This window comes from Salmo salar, chromosome ssa05 (genome assembly GCF_905237065.1).
Source record: "Salmo salar chromosome ssa05, Ssal_v3.1, whole genome shotgun sequence".
Lineage (NCBI taxonomy): Eukaryota > Metazoa > Chordata > Actinopteri > Salmoniformes > Salmonidae > Salmo > Salmo salar.
The window spans coordinates 23,217,012-23,235,483 of NC_059446.1; the positions used below are offsets into that span (position 1 = coordinate 23,217,012).

The 18,472-nt window shown below is 41.8% G+C and overlaps 1 protein-coding gene across 1 annotated transcript in view; it reads right to left on the minus strand.

Moving 5' to 3' along the window:
• The window catches only part of glra4a (glycine receptor, alpha 4a), an 81,311-nt gene that overhangs the window by 20,543 nt on the left and 42,296 nt on the right, over positions 1 to 18,472 (minus strand). Inside the window, exon 2 of the mRNA XM_014199085.1 lies at positions 528 to 661. Within this exon, the coding sequence (XP_014054560.1) occupies positions 528 to 661 (134 nt within the window). The remainder of the gene's footprint in view (positions 1 to 527; positions 662 to 18,472) is intronic.

Consider the following 18,472-nt stretch of genomic DNA (forward strand, 5'->3'; position numbering starts at 1 on the left):
ACTATGAATCTGAATCTAGCAAAGAAGTTGTATTTAGTTTCATAGCACAAACGTTTGTTACAATGTTTCTTACACTGGCTTTAGCCACGGAGGGAGCAGGCCTGCCCAGGCAAGTGCAGGGGGTTGCCTAGCAACACGTGCCTCGGAGGGAGACCGTGTCTGCACAGCACAACGGATTCCCATGATTTGTGAATATGTTCAGACTGAACAGCAAGCGTGACAGCTAAAATGGCTTCGAAAAAATATGATTACAGCTATTAGGGAGAAGTATCTAACAAAATAATGACATTATGGCATTCAGTAATCAAAATATTTCATATAATAGAAATCTGGGTACATTTATGGACAAAATTCTAACTTATTCAGTCAAACTAAGTAAGCAGTTCTATGCTTCCTATACACTTCTACAGGCAAGTCCTATCTAGCTTTTTATTAAAAACAGTGGCTGTCCGCTTGCATTCATTCCGTGAAGTTTCAATGTTTTTTTTATGGGAGCTGTGGCCCACTTCTGAACATACTTAAGGTACCTTTGAAGTTGGGTCTGATGCGGGCGTCATAGCCAGACCTTTTCCCCATGAGCTTGTCCAGGAAGTCAGACGGGGACTGCGAGGAGGGGACTGTCCTACTAGAGGACTTTATCTCCTCCTTACAGGAGCCCGGTCTGAAGAAGAACAAAAACAAACACATAAAGAGAGGGAGAGAGAAGCAAGAGTTACAGAAACTTCACATTGGCATCAGTGGAATACATAATGAGAGAAAAACAACTTTTACACGGCCGCCTCCGAAAACCCATCTTTTGTCACGTGATGTTCAGTACATAGTGTTCAATAGACCCTAACTACAGTGAGGCGGTGAAAGGGGAAAGGTACATCCACATCCAACCCCAGCACTCCCTCTTTCAGTGTGTACTCCAGCCTGGCTTAGCAGCAGTGGGGCTTGACAGATTGATGGCTCAATTGAAATGCTGTGAATGTCACACCAGGGGAGGAAGGCTTTGATTCCAGCTCCAGCATGGCTCAGTCTGCCACTGACAGGCCCAACAGGCCAAGGAGAGAAAGAGAGCGATTGAGAGAGAGGGGGAGAGAGCAGTTCCGGAGCCCACGGGCCCTGGCTTGTGTGATGGATCTCTCCTGGCTGGCATGCCGCTGATTCTGCACGATGCTTTTGATGCAATTGTTAGCGGATCAATCACGATCCTGGCTCCCTCCTGTGAACTATGGACGACTATCCCACCCCAGGCCCCTCCCCCAGGCTCCCTGTGTGCTGTCTGCCCTTTGTAACCTGGTGCGCTGTGTAACCTGGGCTGTGAAGAGGCTCCCTGTGCCGTCTGCCCCGTGTAACCTGGTGCCCTGTGTAACCTGGGCTGTGAAGAGGTTCCTTGTGGGCCATCTGCCCTGTGTAACCTGGGCTGTGAAGAGGCTCTCTGTGCCAAATGCCCTGTGTGCCATCTGCCCTGTGTAACCTGGTGCCGTGTGTAACCTGGTGCCCTGTGTAACCTGGTGCCCTGTGTAACCTGGGTTGTGAAGAGGCTCCCTGTGTGCCGTCTGCCCTGTGTAACTTGGTGCCCAGTGTAACCTGGTCTTTGAAGAGGCTCCATGTGTGCAGTCTGCCCTGTGTAGCCTGGTGCCCCAGTGTAGCCTGGTGCCCCAGTGTAGCCTGGTGCCCCAGTGTAGCCTGGTGCCCCAGTGTAGCCTGGTGCCCCAGTGTAGTCTGGTGCCCCTGTGTAGTCTGGGTGGTGAAGGTTCCAGACAGATCACAAGGTTTCTGAACTGTACTCATCTGCTGAGTCCCATAGACTCTTGTTTGAACCCCGGCCTCCTACATGCCAAGACTGTGTTAGGCTAATGAGCTAAAGCCAAGGCATTTTCTTGAGAAACTAGCACACAAGTCTTCAGGTCTCAGGCAAGGTTACTTATCCAAATAACAAGGTTCAACGAACCACCACCTCCATTTCAGAAGCACTGGCGCTTTTGATATGTGTATAGAGTTGGGTATGAGAAAAAGAATGAAACCCAACATGCGTTGGCCAGCTACACAGGCAAACACCTCGACAAGCCACAACACTGACTCCATTCAATCCTGGAAGAGCCCCCAAATCTGATGAAACCGGGTAGCAAACTTAGCTACATAGATACGATTGTCATTTTTTTTTTACATGATTGGGATGCTCTGGTGTTTCTGATGACTAAAATTAAAACAGGATATAAAATGGTTTAAAAGCCTTGAATAGTATCACACATTACTCACTCAAACTTTGCTGTGATGTGTTTAATAAGATGATGCCTGCACCAAAAAAACATGCATTTTTAATGATGAGAGTAAAACCTTAGGATTTGATTTGCGGTCTCCTTGGATGTCTGACTAACGTTCACTTTCTCAACCCTCCATTGAAAATCAGTCATCAACTATAAACCCCTGAGGAATCTACTGAGCTACATCTCAGTCTCTCTTACTGCGGGAAAGTTCCTGAATTCCCCCTAGTCTTTGGTTCATCTGCTGTTGAATGAAGTTTACAGTTGATGCTACTGCATTGATGCACCTTCCATCTCTTTTACTCTCGGTAATGGCCACAGAGGCACACACACACAACGTTGTATGGGTAACCTGAATAGAATTCTATCCAGTAAATATAGGAATGAAACATATCTGCTGTGAGACCAAGCTCCAAATTAAATTTCCAAAGACAAAAGCAATCGGATTTTCTTGACAAGTTTGAAATAGCGATTTCCTCTGAGCTGCAGATTTGTGACTCGATCTCGCCTCGAGCGGTAAAAATCTAAATAGCTGTGACAGTTCTCTTCAGACTTCAAGAAATATTGACACATGAGAAACTGGTCTCCTTAAATACAATTGCGAAGGTGTTGGCATGGATTTCTGGGTGATTGTGACAGGCCGGCGGGAAGGTGACAGAGGACAATTACCTGCGAAAATCGAACAAATCTCCATAGGGTGTCCATTTTATGACGCCCATGTCAGTTAAGCCGCAAAAGGGTTCAGTGGAGTTGGGGAAACTTTTTTATTCACATTCTCGCTCAAGACGGAGTGAGCCGAGAGCATAAGCCAACCTACTTCTCTCCCATATACTGTATCAGCGAGGCAATCCTCTGGAAACAAAGCTATTAGGGAAGACATACTTTTGACAGAATGAGTGAATTTCAGCCTAGAATCGTGGAGCAGTCTTTAGGTGACTCATTATGTGCCTGGTAATACTAATAAACTGAGGACAGTTCAGTTTGAGATGTCTCCTCTGATGGCTCTCAACTACCTCCTACCCCTGCATATCGACTCGGTACTGGCACCCCATGTATAAAGCAAAGTTATCAGTACTCATTGTGAATCTATTATTATGTGATTTACTTTATTATTTCTCTCTCTCTGCATTGTTGGGAGGCTCCCATAAGTAAGCATTTCACTGTTAGTCTACATCTATTGTTTACAAAGCATGTGACAAATACAATTGAAATGTTATTGTTTTTAAAGCTGTTACTTTAATAAGCAGTTAGAATTTTGACTTGGGGACTGAGAATATATTTATTTGGACCATCCAACCCACCCGTTACATACTGACTTCTGCTATAATAAGCTAACTTTCAAAGACATAAAAAAGAGTGGTCCTCGAGTTTGGATCCTTCCCAACATTATATAGGCTTCCTTCAGTCCACAACAGTTCAGCAGTTCTTAGGTCCTGTTTGTAATGGTCTGCAGCCCTCTCTCATGTGAATCTTGAATCTTGACCCATGTGCCCTTGAAAGCTGTGGGATTCCTATGCATCCCCTTAGGGTTGATGGAGAGTTGATGTACTGTAAAGCCTAACGCATTTCTAATCTGAGTCTTGCCTACACTGTCCTGCGTCATCAAGGGTAAAGAATTATTGCCATTAAGCCAGTGAAACCTGCCGACCACAACAATTACGCAGCCCAAAAAACAACACCACATTGAGGTCAGAGGTTTTTTCTTACAATTGACTAAATCCTAATATGGACACCATATTACCCGACGTTGAATGTAAATTGTGCAACTTTATCTGACAGAGGTTGTGGCCTCCATCAAGTCTGTATTGCTTGCATCTTTAGGTCAGCGGTGATGGCTCGACAGAGCAACAGGAACCTGTTAAATAAAACCGAGGGCCTCTTCCTAAATCACTGAGATGCAAGTTGGGGACATTGAATTTACCTTTTCAGGCCTTCTCTACATCTTGTCTGATCTCTACATCCACATCGGAGCATGTCCAAGAATATCTAACAACTCTGTTTTCCTTATCTCTCCCTCTCCCAGCTCACAGAAAGCTTGTATTTTCTGTGTATCAGATTCCTGTAATGTGGTTAGTTTATTATTGACTTCCAGACAAATAACACATTTGGTCAACAATGTGTTTTGAAACAGAGGTTAAATTGTTGCCATATTTCTTGAAATTATAAACAAAGAGAGACACAGGGACTTGTAACTGCTCCGCCGTTGGAGAGGAGAAAAAAAAAGATATATTTCTGCCATAGATCAAATGCAATTGGAAACCTCAAAGCTGTGGGATTGGGCAAACCTTGAACAGTGCTGTTACCAAATACAACAGGAGAATTGCATAATAACTCAACAGCTGTTCAGAATGCATTTTGGAGAGGGAAAAAAAATCCTGGAAAACATCCTCGTCACTGAATTTTACGTGCAGAAATTTAGCATGAATCGTTAGTTTCGCATTTTTACATCCCTCTTTGAGCAACAACCGAGACAGATGAACGCATAGCGAGAACGTCATTTCCTCAAGATGGCTTGTGCCAAGTGTATTCAACTCCCTGTCTTGTATGTCAGTTTTTGTTTAGCATCAAAAGATGGAACTGCATAGTATTAATTCAGAATGAATGCGATATTTAACTTTGGCAGAACACCACAGGACCAATATTTCCCATTTCATTAAGGGAGGTGAGTGTGTACATCTTCATCTTGTGTTGATTGTGTCGACCCAGTGTAATATGCTGACAGTCTGGTTTGAGAAGGAAGTACTGTGTCGATTTCCGTCAGCCCTGTCAGGAGCAGTGAGTCTACGGTCAGCACAGCAACAGCATTTGACAGTCCTGTAACTATTGGAAACATCTTTGGAGGCCTCCCTTTGCTGCTTTTCAAGCTTTCGTCACTTCTTGATTTGACAGATGATACAATATTAGTACATTTCTTATGTCAGTCGTTAAAGGCTTACAATAAAAGATTTTGCTAATGGGCGTAGGGAGTTTATTTTAGGTACCACAGCTTGTTCTGAGTTTGAAGTGACCATGTTCACCGTCTTTGTTGTTCTGTTGACTATGCAAGTCATATGGGGCTGGAGCTTTCTGCTAATTTGGGGAGTTTATCTCCAGTGAGTTTCTGCAGCCAATATCTTACAATGCTTCCAAGACAGTCCAGCCTTCTGCCTGAGCCTCACTTAGCTAAAGGTTTTCTGACATTTGGAGCGCCATTGAACAGCGTTATACAGTAGCATGTCTTCTACCCCCATACATAATGCACTGTTTTCTCTTTCTCCCATCAACTCCAAGCTTGGATTTATGAGGCTATAATCTTCATGAGGAGTTGAGGCAACCAGTAAGGCTGAGGTAAAGCAAGAGAGACAGCTAACAACGCTATATATCATGTGAACATTCACTACAATGCAGGGACAATGAGAAGATGCAACTGAAAGTGAAAGAAAACAGAACTGAGACAAGTCAGGAGTTGTAGAACAACAACAACTGTCTGACTGCATTGAACTGCATTGTATTAAATATATTTAAACTGGAGGAAGGGTGTCCGGGTCAGTGTTTAGGGCACCAACTCTTCTCTCCACAGGCATCATTGGACCCCTAGGAGTCTATTAAGCACACTTCTTTACTTCCTCTTTCACCACATTAAAGCTATAGCCGACACTGTTAGCGTGGACAGTCTTAAATAATACATCCTCGCCTCTTGACCTACCTTAATGCAAGTCTCAAACTATTTTACTCAATGTTACTTTTACTCTGTTATTCAAAAAAGGAACTGGCACATTTGACCTTTGTTGCAGGTGCATGGTAACAATTGAATAACATGAGAAAAAGAAGAAACCCGCTCTTCTTCTTGGAGTCGAGGAAAAATCATACAACGTATAACATTCTGAATTTCATAAATATTAGAATAAAGTGTGTACTAAGTCTATTAAAACACGTCTAAAAACACTATTAGAATATTTACAAAATACATTGTTATATTTGGTAACACGTACATTTTTCCTTGACCCCAACCCCATTCGATGCATTGAATGGAGCAATGTCTACATAAGGGTGCAAAACCCCCCCCCAAAAACTATCAAAAGCTCTGACGAAGGTCTTAAGGCCGATTCATAAAGCTTAATAAAGAACGGTGATACTAGCAAGAGCAGAGTGCGGGCTTCTCTTCTCTCATGTTACTCAAGCACTGTTGAAATACTTTTGCCTGACAACAAGAAGCAAATTGGCAGCGCCTCTATGTAGAATTCACCGAATTAGATTAATTTTAATTAGACCGAGCCCATATTCAGCTCATGAATTGCAAACATATGCTGCCAATTGCTTTTTATTCGTGAGCCCAGTGATCAGAAAGCATATCAATTTGGAATAGTGGCCCCGCCGCTCCTCGGATTTAGCACGCGTCACGGGAAATCAGAGTCATTTAGACAGCCATGCATTTTGTGTTATTAGTATAATGGGAGATGGAACAAAATAGGTATGTGCGAACGGGAAAAATTATTTACGAGCACAGTGTGCGAGTAATTGACAGGTGACAGTTTATTTACTCACTACTTAACAGATAAAGCGGGAAAAAGTGTGAAAATCAATGTATTCGTTGCTCAATAGAACAATTTGAGGATAAGGAGGGAAATGCAGTGGAGAAGTCTTTTATAAAAATGTTTATGGGAGACAGACAAATGGCCAGACATTTCATTGTGTGTTGGTGTGTGTGTCTGTGTGTGAGTCTGTGTGTGAGTGTTATTTATGTTAAAGGAAATTAAACTGAAGGGGAATCTGAAAGGCTTCACAGACCTCACCAATCCCCAGCTGAAGTAGCAGATGGAGTGTCCATCAACATCGGCGTGGTGGATGATCTCAAAGCCAAGTTTGGTGGTTTGCTGAAGGATGAGGGTGTCCAGAACCCAGTGGAGTCATTCAGAGTGCTAAACCCTGACACGTGGCCAGAAGACTAGGCCAGCCTTCTCACCTTTGGCGATGATGGTGTGGCAGAACTGATGAGGCATTTCAAGGAGCCTCTAGAGAGGTAAGAATTTATTTGACACTGCATTGCCATATGAGAAAATGTTATGTTTGCATATTTGCAAACTCACTTGCTCTGTTCAATCCTGCAGATTGGGGTGCAACATGGCTGCAAACCACTACGAGTGGCAGGGGCTGAAAATCCTGGTCAGCCACAATTTGAAGGACAAGTCCTACAGTGGCCTGTGGGAGACCATGTTGACAAAGGACCCCTACAGACACGATTACAAGGTAGACTAACAGTCCTGAGTGGTTATGTAAGGTATCCTTCTATGGTTGGTTTTGATAAGTTAAATGGTAAGAATTAAATTGAAAGATATCTTGGTGCTGCCCATTTCAGCCGCCCAGTGTGAGCGAGGCTTCTCTGCGCAGCACCAGATTAAGAATTCGACAAGAAGCTGCCTTGGGGTCTCTACCGCCGAAGACCTGATGAGGATCAGCCTGGAGGGGCCTTCTGTCGAGGAGTTGGATCCCACTCCTGCCGGGGACCGCTCGCTGACCTCTAAGCCTGCCAACATACAAAAGCATCTGGACAACTGATATCCTTTGCGTCTAGTAGGCATGGGTCAATGTGTGATTGGTGGTATGTGCTGTTGCACAGATGTGTGTCCCTTAGTACACACACACACAGTGTAAATATGTATGGAATACATTGTTTGTTAATAAACTCTGTTACTTGAACATTTTATTCTGTGCTCCTGAATTTCTTTGTGTGCTCCTACATTTTTTCATTTAGGAGCACATGTACTCCTTGGGGAAAAAGTTAGCGTAGAACCCTGATTCATCATCCTCATCAACCAGACCAGATCATGTTAGTACATCTGTCTTTGATCAGCAAAAAAGACACTCTTTGTAACAACTGGGTTACATTGCAAAGTACAACGATGCGGTGCACAATTGACTGCACATCTGATACAAATCACACGCTAAAACATTTAAAGTATGTGAATATATATATTTTTTTACAATAAAACCAAATGAATTGAACCTTGTACACAGAGTGTTGACAAGCCCTATTTCATGTTACATATCCACTGACCTTTATATGGTAATATATCAACATGTCATTTTGTGTCCTGAATGACCCATGTGGACCTTCTCGCTCTATGGCCTGTAACAGAAGCCCTTCGCTATTGATCAATAGCCTCATTGGGGAATGGGATTTGGAGAACATTGCAATTTACCCCTGCACATTCGTCTTCACTGCCACTGCACTATGGTGAACAGTGATGGTGCTCTATACAGTAGCAGGCTTCAGCAACTCCCAGTCGAACACAACAAAAGGGATCGCATCAACAGCTGGACAAAATACTTCAAAATGAACAAGATGGACTAATATGCACTTGAAGCACTAAGCACTTTGACATGCAAATACAGGCCCAGCACGACAGACATTTTAAGACCTTTGCACTATCCTGCCAACCTTTTTGAAAATATTCGGTAAATATCTGTAGCTTTTCTCTGTTGTGTTTCACATATGAATATGTAGCTTGTCTGTATGTACTTTGACTGATGCAAAATGTTTCCTGAATCTGAAAATGCTCTGCCCGAGAAATTGTGAGAAACTGGCATGGGTCAGATGTAAAGGCCAGATCTATCCTTTGTGAGCAGGGGGCGAAACCCCACAAGACAGCAAACTGGAATACAGTGCAAAGGGAAGGGATCATTGCCGCTACCTTACTTTCCAACCAAGGTGCCTGAATTAAGGAGCAAAGAAGAGGTCAGAAATACACCTGGGAGGAGAAACATGTTTTTGTTGGGTCGTGACTGGGTCGTGAAAGAGAAGTTAAGTCATAAATGGTGATAGGGGAGTTCCTGGTTCAATTTACAGTAGAGGCTCTTTGCAAGACACATAACTCCAATATGTTTCACTGCTGGGCTGTTACTGTCATGGGGAGAAAGTTACAAATGTATAACTTTAGAGCTCTACCCGTTATGTAAATCAACATTTTGTAAATCAACATTGCAGTTAGTGTTGAACATCCCAAAATATTCTAATAGGCCTACTATGTTATGTTTTATTCAAGACACCTATCTTAAGAATGAGGAATTGTATTTCCTGTTTACCATTGAAGTCTGAAGGAAGAGAACATAGGATCACATTTGACTCCACTTCGCTGCCTTATCATTTGTCTATGGAGCTCTGAGAATTCATTATCCTTCAACAATTGTTTTTCAGAGTACAGTTGAGAATTGGAGGTATAGAGTGGGTGGGGAAATACTGTACAGGGCTACAAGAGACACAGGAGCAGGCAGTAGAGTAAAAATAGTCCCGGGACATAAATTGACCTTGGGAGTTGTGTGGCTGGGTTGGAATCTATCCAGTCTCATTTCTTCAAAGATAGCATATGATTTTGTTCTTTCTTATTGGTCTCTCTTCCATCTCCACCTCATCACTGAACTATTAATATTCACTACTGTGTTTATGCTAAGTATTTTTTAAATTACAAAATATAATTTGTTTAGTGCGCAACGCAACAAATTGCTAAATTAGCTTTATGGAAACGCTGTACATTTAGCCGTCTGATTGCAAGCCCTGGGGTATAATGATTTAAACTAATCCATGCTGCTAACCCACTAAGAAATCAATCGCCACTTCCGACGCTCATGCACTCTAATTTGTAATGCAATCTTCAATCTTGAGGGAGTGAGTCTTGATATCTCTAGGGGCCCAACCGAAACGATGTCTCCAAGCTTAGCCTTGTCTCCAGACTGACCGGGATACAATAGGCCTCCACTCGAGGGTAGAGCTACGTCCGGTCTGAGGGTAGAGCTACGTCCGGTCTAAGGGTAGAGCTACGTCTGGTCTGATGTCCCATTTAACTCCATTCCAGTTTTAGCTGATCTACTCCTCTAGTTTCAGTCTTGCAACTTCCATATTTCTTCACACTGAAACCTTCAAACTATTCATATTGACTGTTCCCTCTAATGTGATGCTGCTATCAGCTAGGTGTCTGGATGTTACACGATTAGAAGTGAGAGAAGCTTTTTCTATCACGTTGGGTTTCTTCAACTCTTAATTACTACATCTGCTGTCATTTTCAACCGTCTCACTGAGTGCCGACTCGCAAAAACCCAGCAGTTGATTATTCTATTATTAAATTATCATGGCAGCTGTTTTTGTCTCTTTTCAACATTCGTCTAAGTAACTAACTGATTAGGTAGAATCCAGTTTAATATGCGCATACATACTCAAAAGGTCACCCACTAATTATGCCTAATGTAAGGATTTACATACGGAGAAATTCACACATTAATGAGCCCAATATATTTGTTTTTCTCAGGTATGTTGTCAAAGCTTTGGTATAAGGTCTTTAGAACTGCCTTTGAGTACTTCAGTCTAGTAACAGCTATTTTCAAATTGCTAGACTTAATGCTACTGAAGGCCTACTGTACAGTGAATGGCATTGTTCTGCTCAGCACCTGAAGGACTTGATGAATCCTGTTAACACCTGCAATACTTCAACATCCTCCTTGTTGTCTTAAAAACAGCAATTACTCATAAAAATGTTGACAAGCGGATTGAACTCTACGCTGTTGATCCCACTGCTACCCTACAGCAGGGTTTAAGGGCTTCTAGCAGGTGTGCTTCCCAAATGGCACCATACTATTCCATATACAGTGCACTACTTTTGACCAGAGCCCTATGGGATTAGGCTTCTATTTGGGACACACGCCTGGTATACAGTCAGCTCTGCTGAGCCTTCAGTCCAGATATCTCCTGTCTCTCCCATCCTCCCTGTATTCAACACACCTTCCCACACGTCCAAGATCTGATATCAGCACGGATTGCCTCCGGTCAGTCTCACTGCAACACTGCTAGCATGGATCTCTGATAGAGACAGTGACTGTACAGGCTGTGAAAGAGGTCTTTGTGTCTGTTTAGGGCTGGAGATACGGCAGGAGTACAACGGTTGATGTGTCTGTTTAGGGCTGGAGATATGGCAGGAGCAGCTCTATAGACACTAGGCCTGTCCCCGACAAAAAAAATATTGGTCGACCAAGAGCCATCTGTTGTTGCACCAATCGATTGGTCAAAATTGTTTAAACGTGTATTTTTCCATATATTGACACTCCAAGTGTTTTAATCAAATCCACTATATTCACTGAGCTTGTCTGATGCTTTAAGCACACGGTTTGATTAACTAATTAAGACACACAAATTACTAGAGGGAGTCCGACCAGCAATTGATTTGATTGTGCCGGGCCCAGACTTACTGCACTGTGTAAAAATAAAATAAATACAAAAGAATACTGAGTGACTGATACTAGAACCTGTTTTCTCTCTCTCTCTCCTCCCTGCTGCAGCAACCACCACAGAACATAAGCATATATCGCGCTGTCCATGTTGCAACATAATTACAGCCATTTCTGACTGAAAAGTTCTGTAACCGAAATCCCTCATTTGTTTAGGAAAAAACATTCCCTATTCCCTCGACCCTTGCCCTCTTTACCTGGCACATGTATCCATCGCATGCACGTGACCAAATACTTATTGGCATGGGACTAGTATTACTATAGAATGTTGTTTATGTAATTATTACTCCAGAATGTCCGTTATTCCAGAGGACGATTCGGACAGGAAAAGTTTCATTCTTTATTTTCTTCCAATAAATTGACAGTTATGACGGAAACCTGGAGGTTTATAATCACGTTATATCTACCGTAGCTTTGATTGGACTGAGCATGTCAACATCATACTTTCAAAATCTTCTCAAGTAAGCAGTCATTATGAATCAAGTCAACAATCTACTGGCAAATCCTTTTCAAGGATTTTCAAATGAAGAGAAATGATAGATAAAACGTATTGGTGCTGATCGGCCATTTGACATCAACATTACACAACAAGTTGGAAATCACAAAATCAACAATGAGTGGTTTGGAAGGAAATCAGTGGCTAACTGCAAGCATTACAAAGCAATCACGAGCATGCTATTCAGTGGAGTGGGTGTGTGGTTCATGTCTGGGTTTAAGGGTCTCTTTTCCTATCTTAAAAGGATAAACATTCACATGCAATATCATAGGCCAGAAAAGGTAGAATACACTGGCCATGCTGTCAATCCAGCATGACTTCTGCCACATTCAAAACAGCTGGAAAAATGGTTCAGAACATTAACCATGTGTTGCTCTCGTTTTGTACTATTCTGTAGTTTTAACCCGATGATTCGTCTGACAAAGAACTTTGCGTCCTGCAAGCCCAGGCATGGATCCAAGCTGGCGAGTCATTCAATGTCATCTTCACAGACGAATCAACCGTGGCCCTTGAGCAATTTGCTCAAAATTTCTACTAAAAAAAAGGAAGAAGGTCAAGCAAGCAGAGTCCCAAGCATCCCCTCGAACTCCATGTGTGGGGGGCAATTTCTCGCCAGAGACCAGGCCCATATTTGATTTTTGTTGGTAAGTTTGGCTTTTTACAAATCAAAAAAAGGTACATCAAATATTGTAGCCTACACCTCACGGACTGCTATGTGTTCCACAATAATTCACTGTTGCCTCCATTTTCAGGTATCACGGCTCGAGATTTCTTTGAGGAAGAAATCATCAAGAGTTATGCTGGACCCTATGATTAAGTAGACCTTTATGTAGTAAAATAAAAGGTTAAATAAAAATAAATAAAAAAGATCTACAACACCTACGGTAGGCCTACCGTATATCTAAAAAAGTTTTTTTAATCTCTACATGCATCGACTGAAAACATTAATCCGGAACTCTGCCAAACCTACAAGCAAAGGTGAACTGGTCAAGGCCATCAAGATGTTTTGGCTAGAGAAACTGACGATACTACAATGCAACAAATACATTGATCATCTCAGCAAGGTTTTACTTGTGGTCGTGGAAGTAGGTGGCTGTGCAACTAAAATGTAGTTTAAACAACCATCTGCATTTATGTATTTTTTCTAGTTATTTTAACGAAAGCATAAAGATGTTGAAGAAATACTGTACTGCTGTTTTGAGTTAGAAATGTAACACTTCAGAGTACTTATGCATCGAATACATTGCAGGTAGGGGGATGTTCACACCTACAGTAGCCAGGCTATAAAGAGTATTGTCCTGCGAAATCGGGCTACAAGTGTTTGAAAACCTATTTTCAAAATGCCACCAGCTGTCCATCATTACTGTAAATAAAAACACAGCATCTTGTTTACATTCTTTATTGTAACCACAATGTCACAAATAATTTGTATCTACCTTTCCACTTACTTCTAGAGTTTGGGATTAATTTGATAAATATTATGTTTTTATTCCAAGAAAAATTAAAAACCCTCTGGGTTTCCGTTAGGATGGAACGAAAAAAAATGGCGCTGTATAACGTGACGGTCGAGACCGGGGTTCAAATCCCCGATGGGGAGGAAGGAGTAGGCTGTCCTTGTAAATAAGAATTTGTTCTGACTTGCCTAGTTAAATAAAAGGTTACACTAAGAGTATAACATTTCTAAACCATAATTGTAGTCTAACCAACACACAAACGGAGATTGTCAAAATAAAAGTCTCATTGATTTATCAAGATCAATCCCTATGCTCGTCTCAGAGCAGCCCAAAACAGTGCTAGGCTATTGCTTCAAATCCTTTTGCTTCTAACTTCTATATGCTCTTTAAATAAATAAGACCTACACCACTTTTAACAGCACATTACTCAACACTAGTGAGACTCATGTCGCCCATGGTAGGCCTACAGTATATCGAAAAATATGACATGACTCTCTGCCGATAATTACATATGGAGGATATTTCTGTAATTCAGTGACATTTATTCCTATAGTAATTCGTTATGGATCCATAACTAAATAAACATGGCTTTTGAAAGAGTATTTTTATCATTATTTTATTAATGAAATCTGAAAGATGCCACTATTAGTTACATTGTTTTAGTTTAAACGTGCAGACTGGCACTAAGAACAGAACAGCGGGAACGTTTCCCTAGTCTGCGCAATTATTAGTGCAATGACCCTTACAGTGTTGGCAGTGTGGGGGGGGGGGCTGTTCGGGAGTGGCCTACAGTACTACAGTAAGAGCAAAATAATCCTAACAAAATAAAAATAAAAACCTTACTGTAACAACAGTTTTAGTAAGTAATACTGAAGTTGTGCACAATTAATTATCTGTTTCTATTTAGGTTTATGTCCCCCATTCATTGTCAGAGACACAGTAGACCCAAAAGCATAATCAGTGCTCTAACTCCCCCTTGTGCTGGTCTGGAGCAATGAAGTGGTGACGCAGGGTACCGTACTAAACCACAAATTACATCTAAGTCCTGCAGCATCATCGCAAAACTTTTAGTGGAGCAACCACTGTATTTTTCAGCCGTTGAAAATATTTGTTTTTATTATTAGACACCTATGTTTGGACAAAGTCAAGGGCGGTCTGGGCCGCACCAGAAAAAGACATCGAAAGGGCGTCGGTCCATGCTTACTGAGGTGTCCATCTCGTTACATTTTATCTCCTGCCTGTAGCTACATAAAAAGGCCACATACTCTTTCTACCATATCTGCTACATGATACATGTGAGATATTTTTTTGGACTGAACGCTGCAGAGATGCGTCTCTCCAACAGCACCCTGGAGAGGCGTGCTGGGAATCGATAAGCAACATATCTTGCCCCCCTCCGCCTTTGACAAAGTGGGCACTGCTTATCACAGGGCGGCATCAGCGCTCACCCAAAAAGCCCATATGCCATTGGTTGAGAGCAATTGTAATTATATGAGGTTTTATGTGTTGTTGTTGTTGTTGGTGCGTCTTGGTCAGTTTAGAAAATGTCACATTCGTCAATCTGCCGCCACAGGCGGCCGCCTAATCCTGCCTAATGACTGGGCAGGCAGTGCCTATAGCATATCATAATCACATCAATAAATTGGTTATAACAAACTCTGAACACGTAACAGCAAAATGGATGCAGAGGTCATGACAAACTCGAAATGGGGGAACATTTACAGGTTGCGCAGGAGTTAAAGAGAAAAAGTCAGATGTGTGAAATAAATGTCACTAGTTGTGGAAAATATTGGAGATCATGCAAGGTAAGGCGCAAGCATATTGTTTGTGCCAAACAGGTGCTATATAGATTACAATATAATTATTATGACTGTTTGGAAATAAATAAAGTTTATGAATACTAGAATCTGTTGTAAAGTTTTTTTGCTAATCCTTTATTACAGCAAACACTAACAACTGTTTCCCGAGATGGAGCAGTTTCTTTATTGTTTAAGCTAATTATTCAAGGCTTGCTTTATTTTATTTTAAAAATAAAATGCGAAATTGAATTTCAAATCATGAATGACTTGTATGCTGTGTGATGACATGAACAAATCAATGATTGATTGATACAGTAGCCTATAGAAGTATTGAAATATTGGCCTAAGTAAGTTACAGCATTAAGACTAAACAGGACGTGCTCTTAGACCTGCTGTTTCCTGAAGTCCACGATCATCTCTTTTGTTTTGTTGACATTGAGTGCAAGGTTATTTTCCTGACACCACACTCCGAGGGCCCTCACCTCCTCACTGTAGGCCGTCTCGTCGTTGTTGGTAATCAAGCCTACCACTGTAGTGTCGTCTGCAAACTTGATGAGTGAGTTGGATGCGTGCATGGCCACGCAGTCGTGGGTGAACAGGGAGTACAGAAGAGGGCTGAGAACGCACCCTTGTGGGGACCCAGTGTTGAGGATCAGCGGGGTGGAGATGTTGTTACCTACCCTCACCACCTGGGGGCGGCCCGTCAGGAAGTCCAGGGCGGGGGGAGGGACTTATATGCGTCGCGCAAGTTAGAATAACCATGATCCAGGGTTTTACCTGCCCTGGTAGCACAACCGATATGCTGATAGAATTTGGGGAGCCTTGTTTTCAGATTAGCCTTGTTAAAATCCCCGGCTACAATAAATGCAGCCTCAGGATATGTGGTTTCCAGTTTACATAGAGTCCAATGAAGTCCTTTCAGGGCCGTCAAGGCTGCTATACTAAGCCTGCTAATGACACTACTTATTAATAACAATAAGGAACTCAAGAAAAAGGAGCGTTATTGTTATATTATTTAGTGTAAACACTAATTATAAATAATACGAGAGACTTTTCTAACTAAAATAAGTGTAAAGCTTTTATTGCAGCAAAGCAAATATCAAAACGGCCGAATTTGTGAAATTGTTTACTTGACATGTCGTTGCATGAGGCTTGGTGCTCACGGAATCAGTAGGCTATTAAACAAACACTCAAACAGGCAACAGAAGCAGGATCTGTCATATTTCTGTACATATAGAGTTGAAGAAAGAAGTTTACATACACCTCAGCCAAAGACATTTAAACTCAGTTTTTCACAATTCCTGACATTTAATCCTAGTAAAAATCTCCCGTCTTAGGTCAGTTAGGATCACCACTTTATTTTAAGAATGTGAAATGTCAGAATAATAGTAGAGAAGAGAATGATTTATTTCAGCTTTTATTTCTTTCATCACATTCCCAGTGGGTCAGAAGTTTACATACACTCAATTAGTATTTGGTAGCATTGCCTTTGAATTGTTTCACTTGGGTCAAACGTTTTGGGTAGCCTTCCACAAGCTTCCCACAATAAGTTGGGTGGATTTTGGCCCATTCCTCCTGACAGAGCTGGTGTAACTGAGTCAGGTTTGTAGACCTCCTTGCTCACACATGCTTTTTCAGTTCTGCCCACACATTTTATATAGGATTGAGGTCAGGGCTTTGTGATGGCCACTCCAATACCTTGACTTTGTTGTCCTTAAGCCATTTTTCCACAACTTTGGAAGTATGCTTGGGGTCAGTGTCAATTTGGAAGACCCATTTGCGACCAAGCTTTAACTTCCTGACTGATGTCTTGAGATGTTGCTTCAATATATCCACATAATTTTCCTTCCTCAATATGCCATCTATTTTGTGAAGTGCACCAGTCCCTCCTGCAGCACAGCACCCCCACAACATGATGCTGCCACCCCCGTGCTTCACGGTTGGGATGGTGTTCTTTGTCTTGCAAGCATCCCCCTTTTTCATCCAAACATAACGATGGTCATTATGGCCAAACAGTTCTATTTTTGTTTCATCAGACCAGAGGACATTTCTCCAAAAAGTACGATCTTTGTCCCCATGTGCAGTTGCAAACCGTAGTCTGGCTTTTTTATGGCGGTTTTGGAGCGGTGGCTTCTTCCTTGCTGAGCAGCCTTTCAGGTTATGTTGAGATAGGACTCGTTTTACTGTGAATATAGATACTTTTGTGCCTGTTTCCTCTAGCATCTTCACAAGGTCCTTTGTTGTTGTTCTGGGATTGACTTGCACGTTTCGCACCAAAGTACATTCATCTCTTGGAGACAGAACGTGTCTCCTTCCTGAGCGGTATGACGGCTGAGTGGTCCCATGGTGTTTATACTTGCGTACTATTGTTTGTACAGATGAACGTAGTACCTTCAGGTGTTTGGAAATTTCTCCCAAGGATGAACCAGACTTGTGGAGGTCTACAATTTTTTTTCTGAGGTCTTGGCTGATTTCTTTTGATTTTCCCATGATGTCAAACAAAGAGTCACTGAGTTTGAAGGTAGGCCTTGAAATACATCCACAGGTATACCTCCAATTTACTCAAATGATGTCACTTAGCCTATCAGAAGCTTCTAAAGCCATGACATCATTTTCTGGAATTTTCCAAGCTGTTTAAAGGCACAGTCAACTTAGTGTATGTAAACTTCTGACCCACAGGAATTGTGATACAGATTGACTTCATTCACTGTCTGTAAACAATTGTTGGAAAAATTACTTGTGTCATGCACAAAGTAATGTCCTAACCGACTTGCCAAAACTATAGTTTGTTAAACAAGAAATGTGTGAAGTGGTTGAAAAACGAGTTTTAATGACCCCAACCTAAGTGTATGCATGTAAACTTCCGACTTCAACTGTATTGATGATTTAAAAAGCCAGGCACATTTAACAGTTAGGCTATTGATTATAGACCTAATTAAGCTTGGGTTTCCTCTCTCACTTTTCTTAGACAATACGGCAAGGGCTGTTTTCTTATCTCCTCATTCTGCTGCTGCCTCTGGGGCATTGTTCTTAACACCAGTATGCTGGTTAACTTTGCTATTATGCACATAACATGGTCTAGGAAAAAGGTGGCAATTCAACAGTGCACTGATGTGTTTCAGAACCGTGGACCGAAACCACAATCCAAAGAGGGACAAAGTGCATGTTATAAAATCATATTGTATTAGTATTGTTCTTATGTAATATAACAATATACAA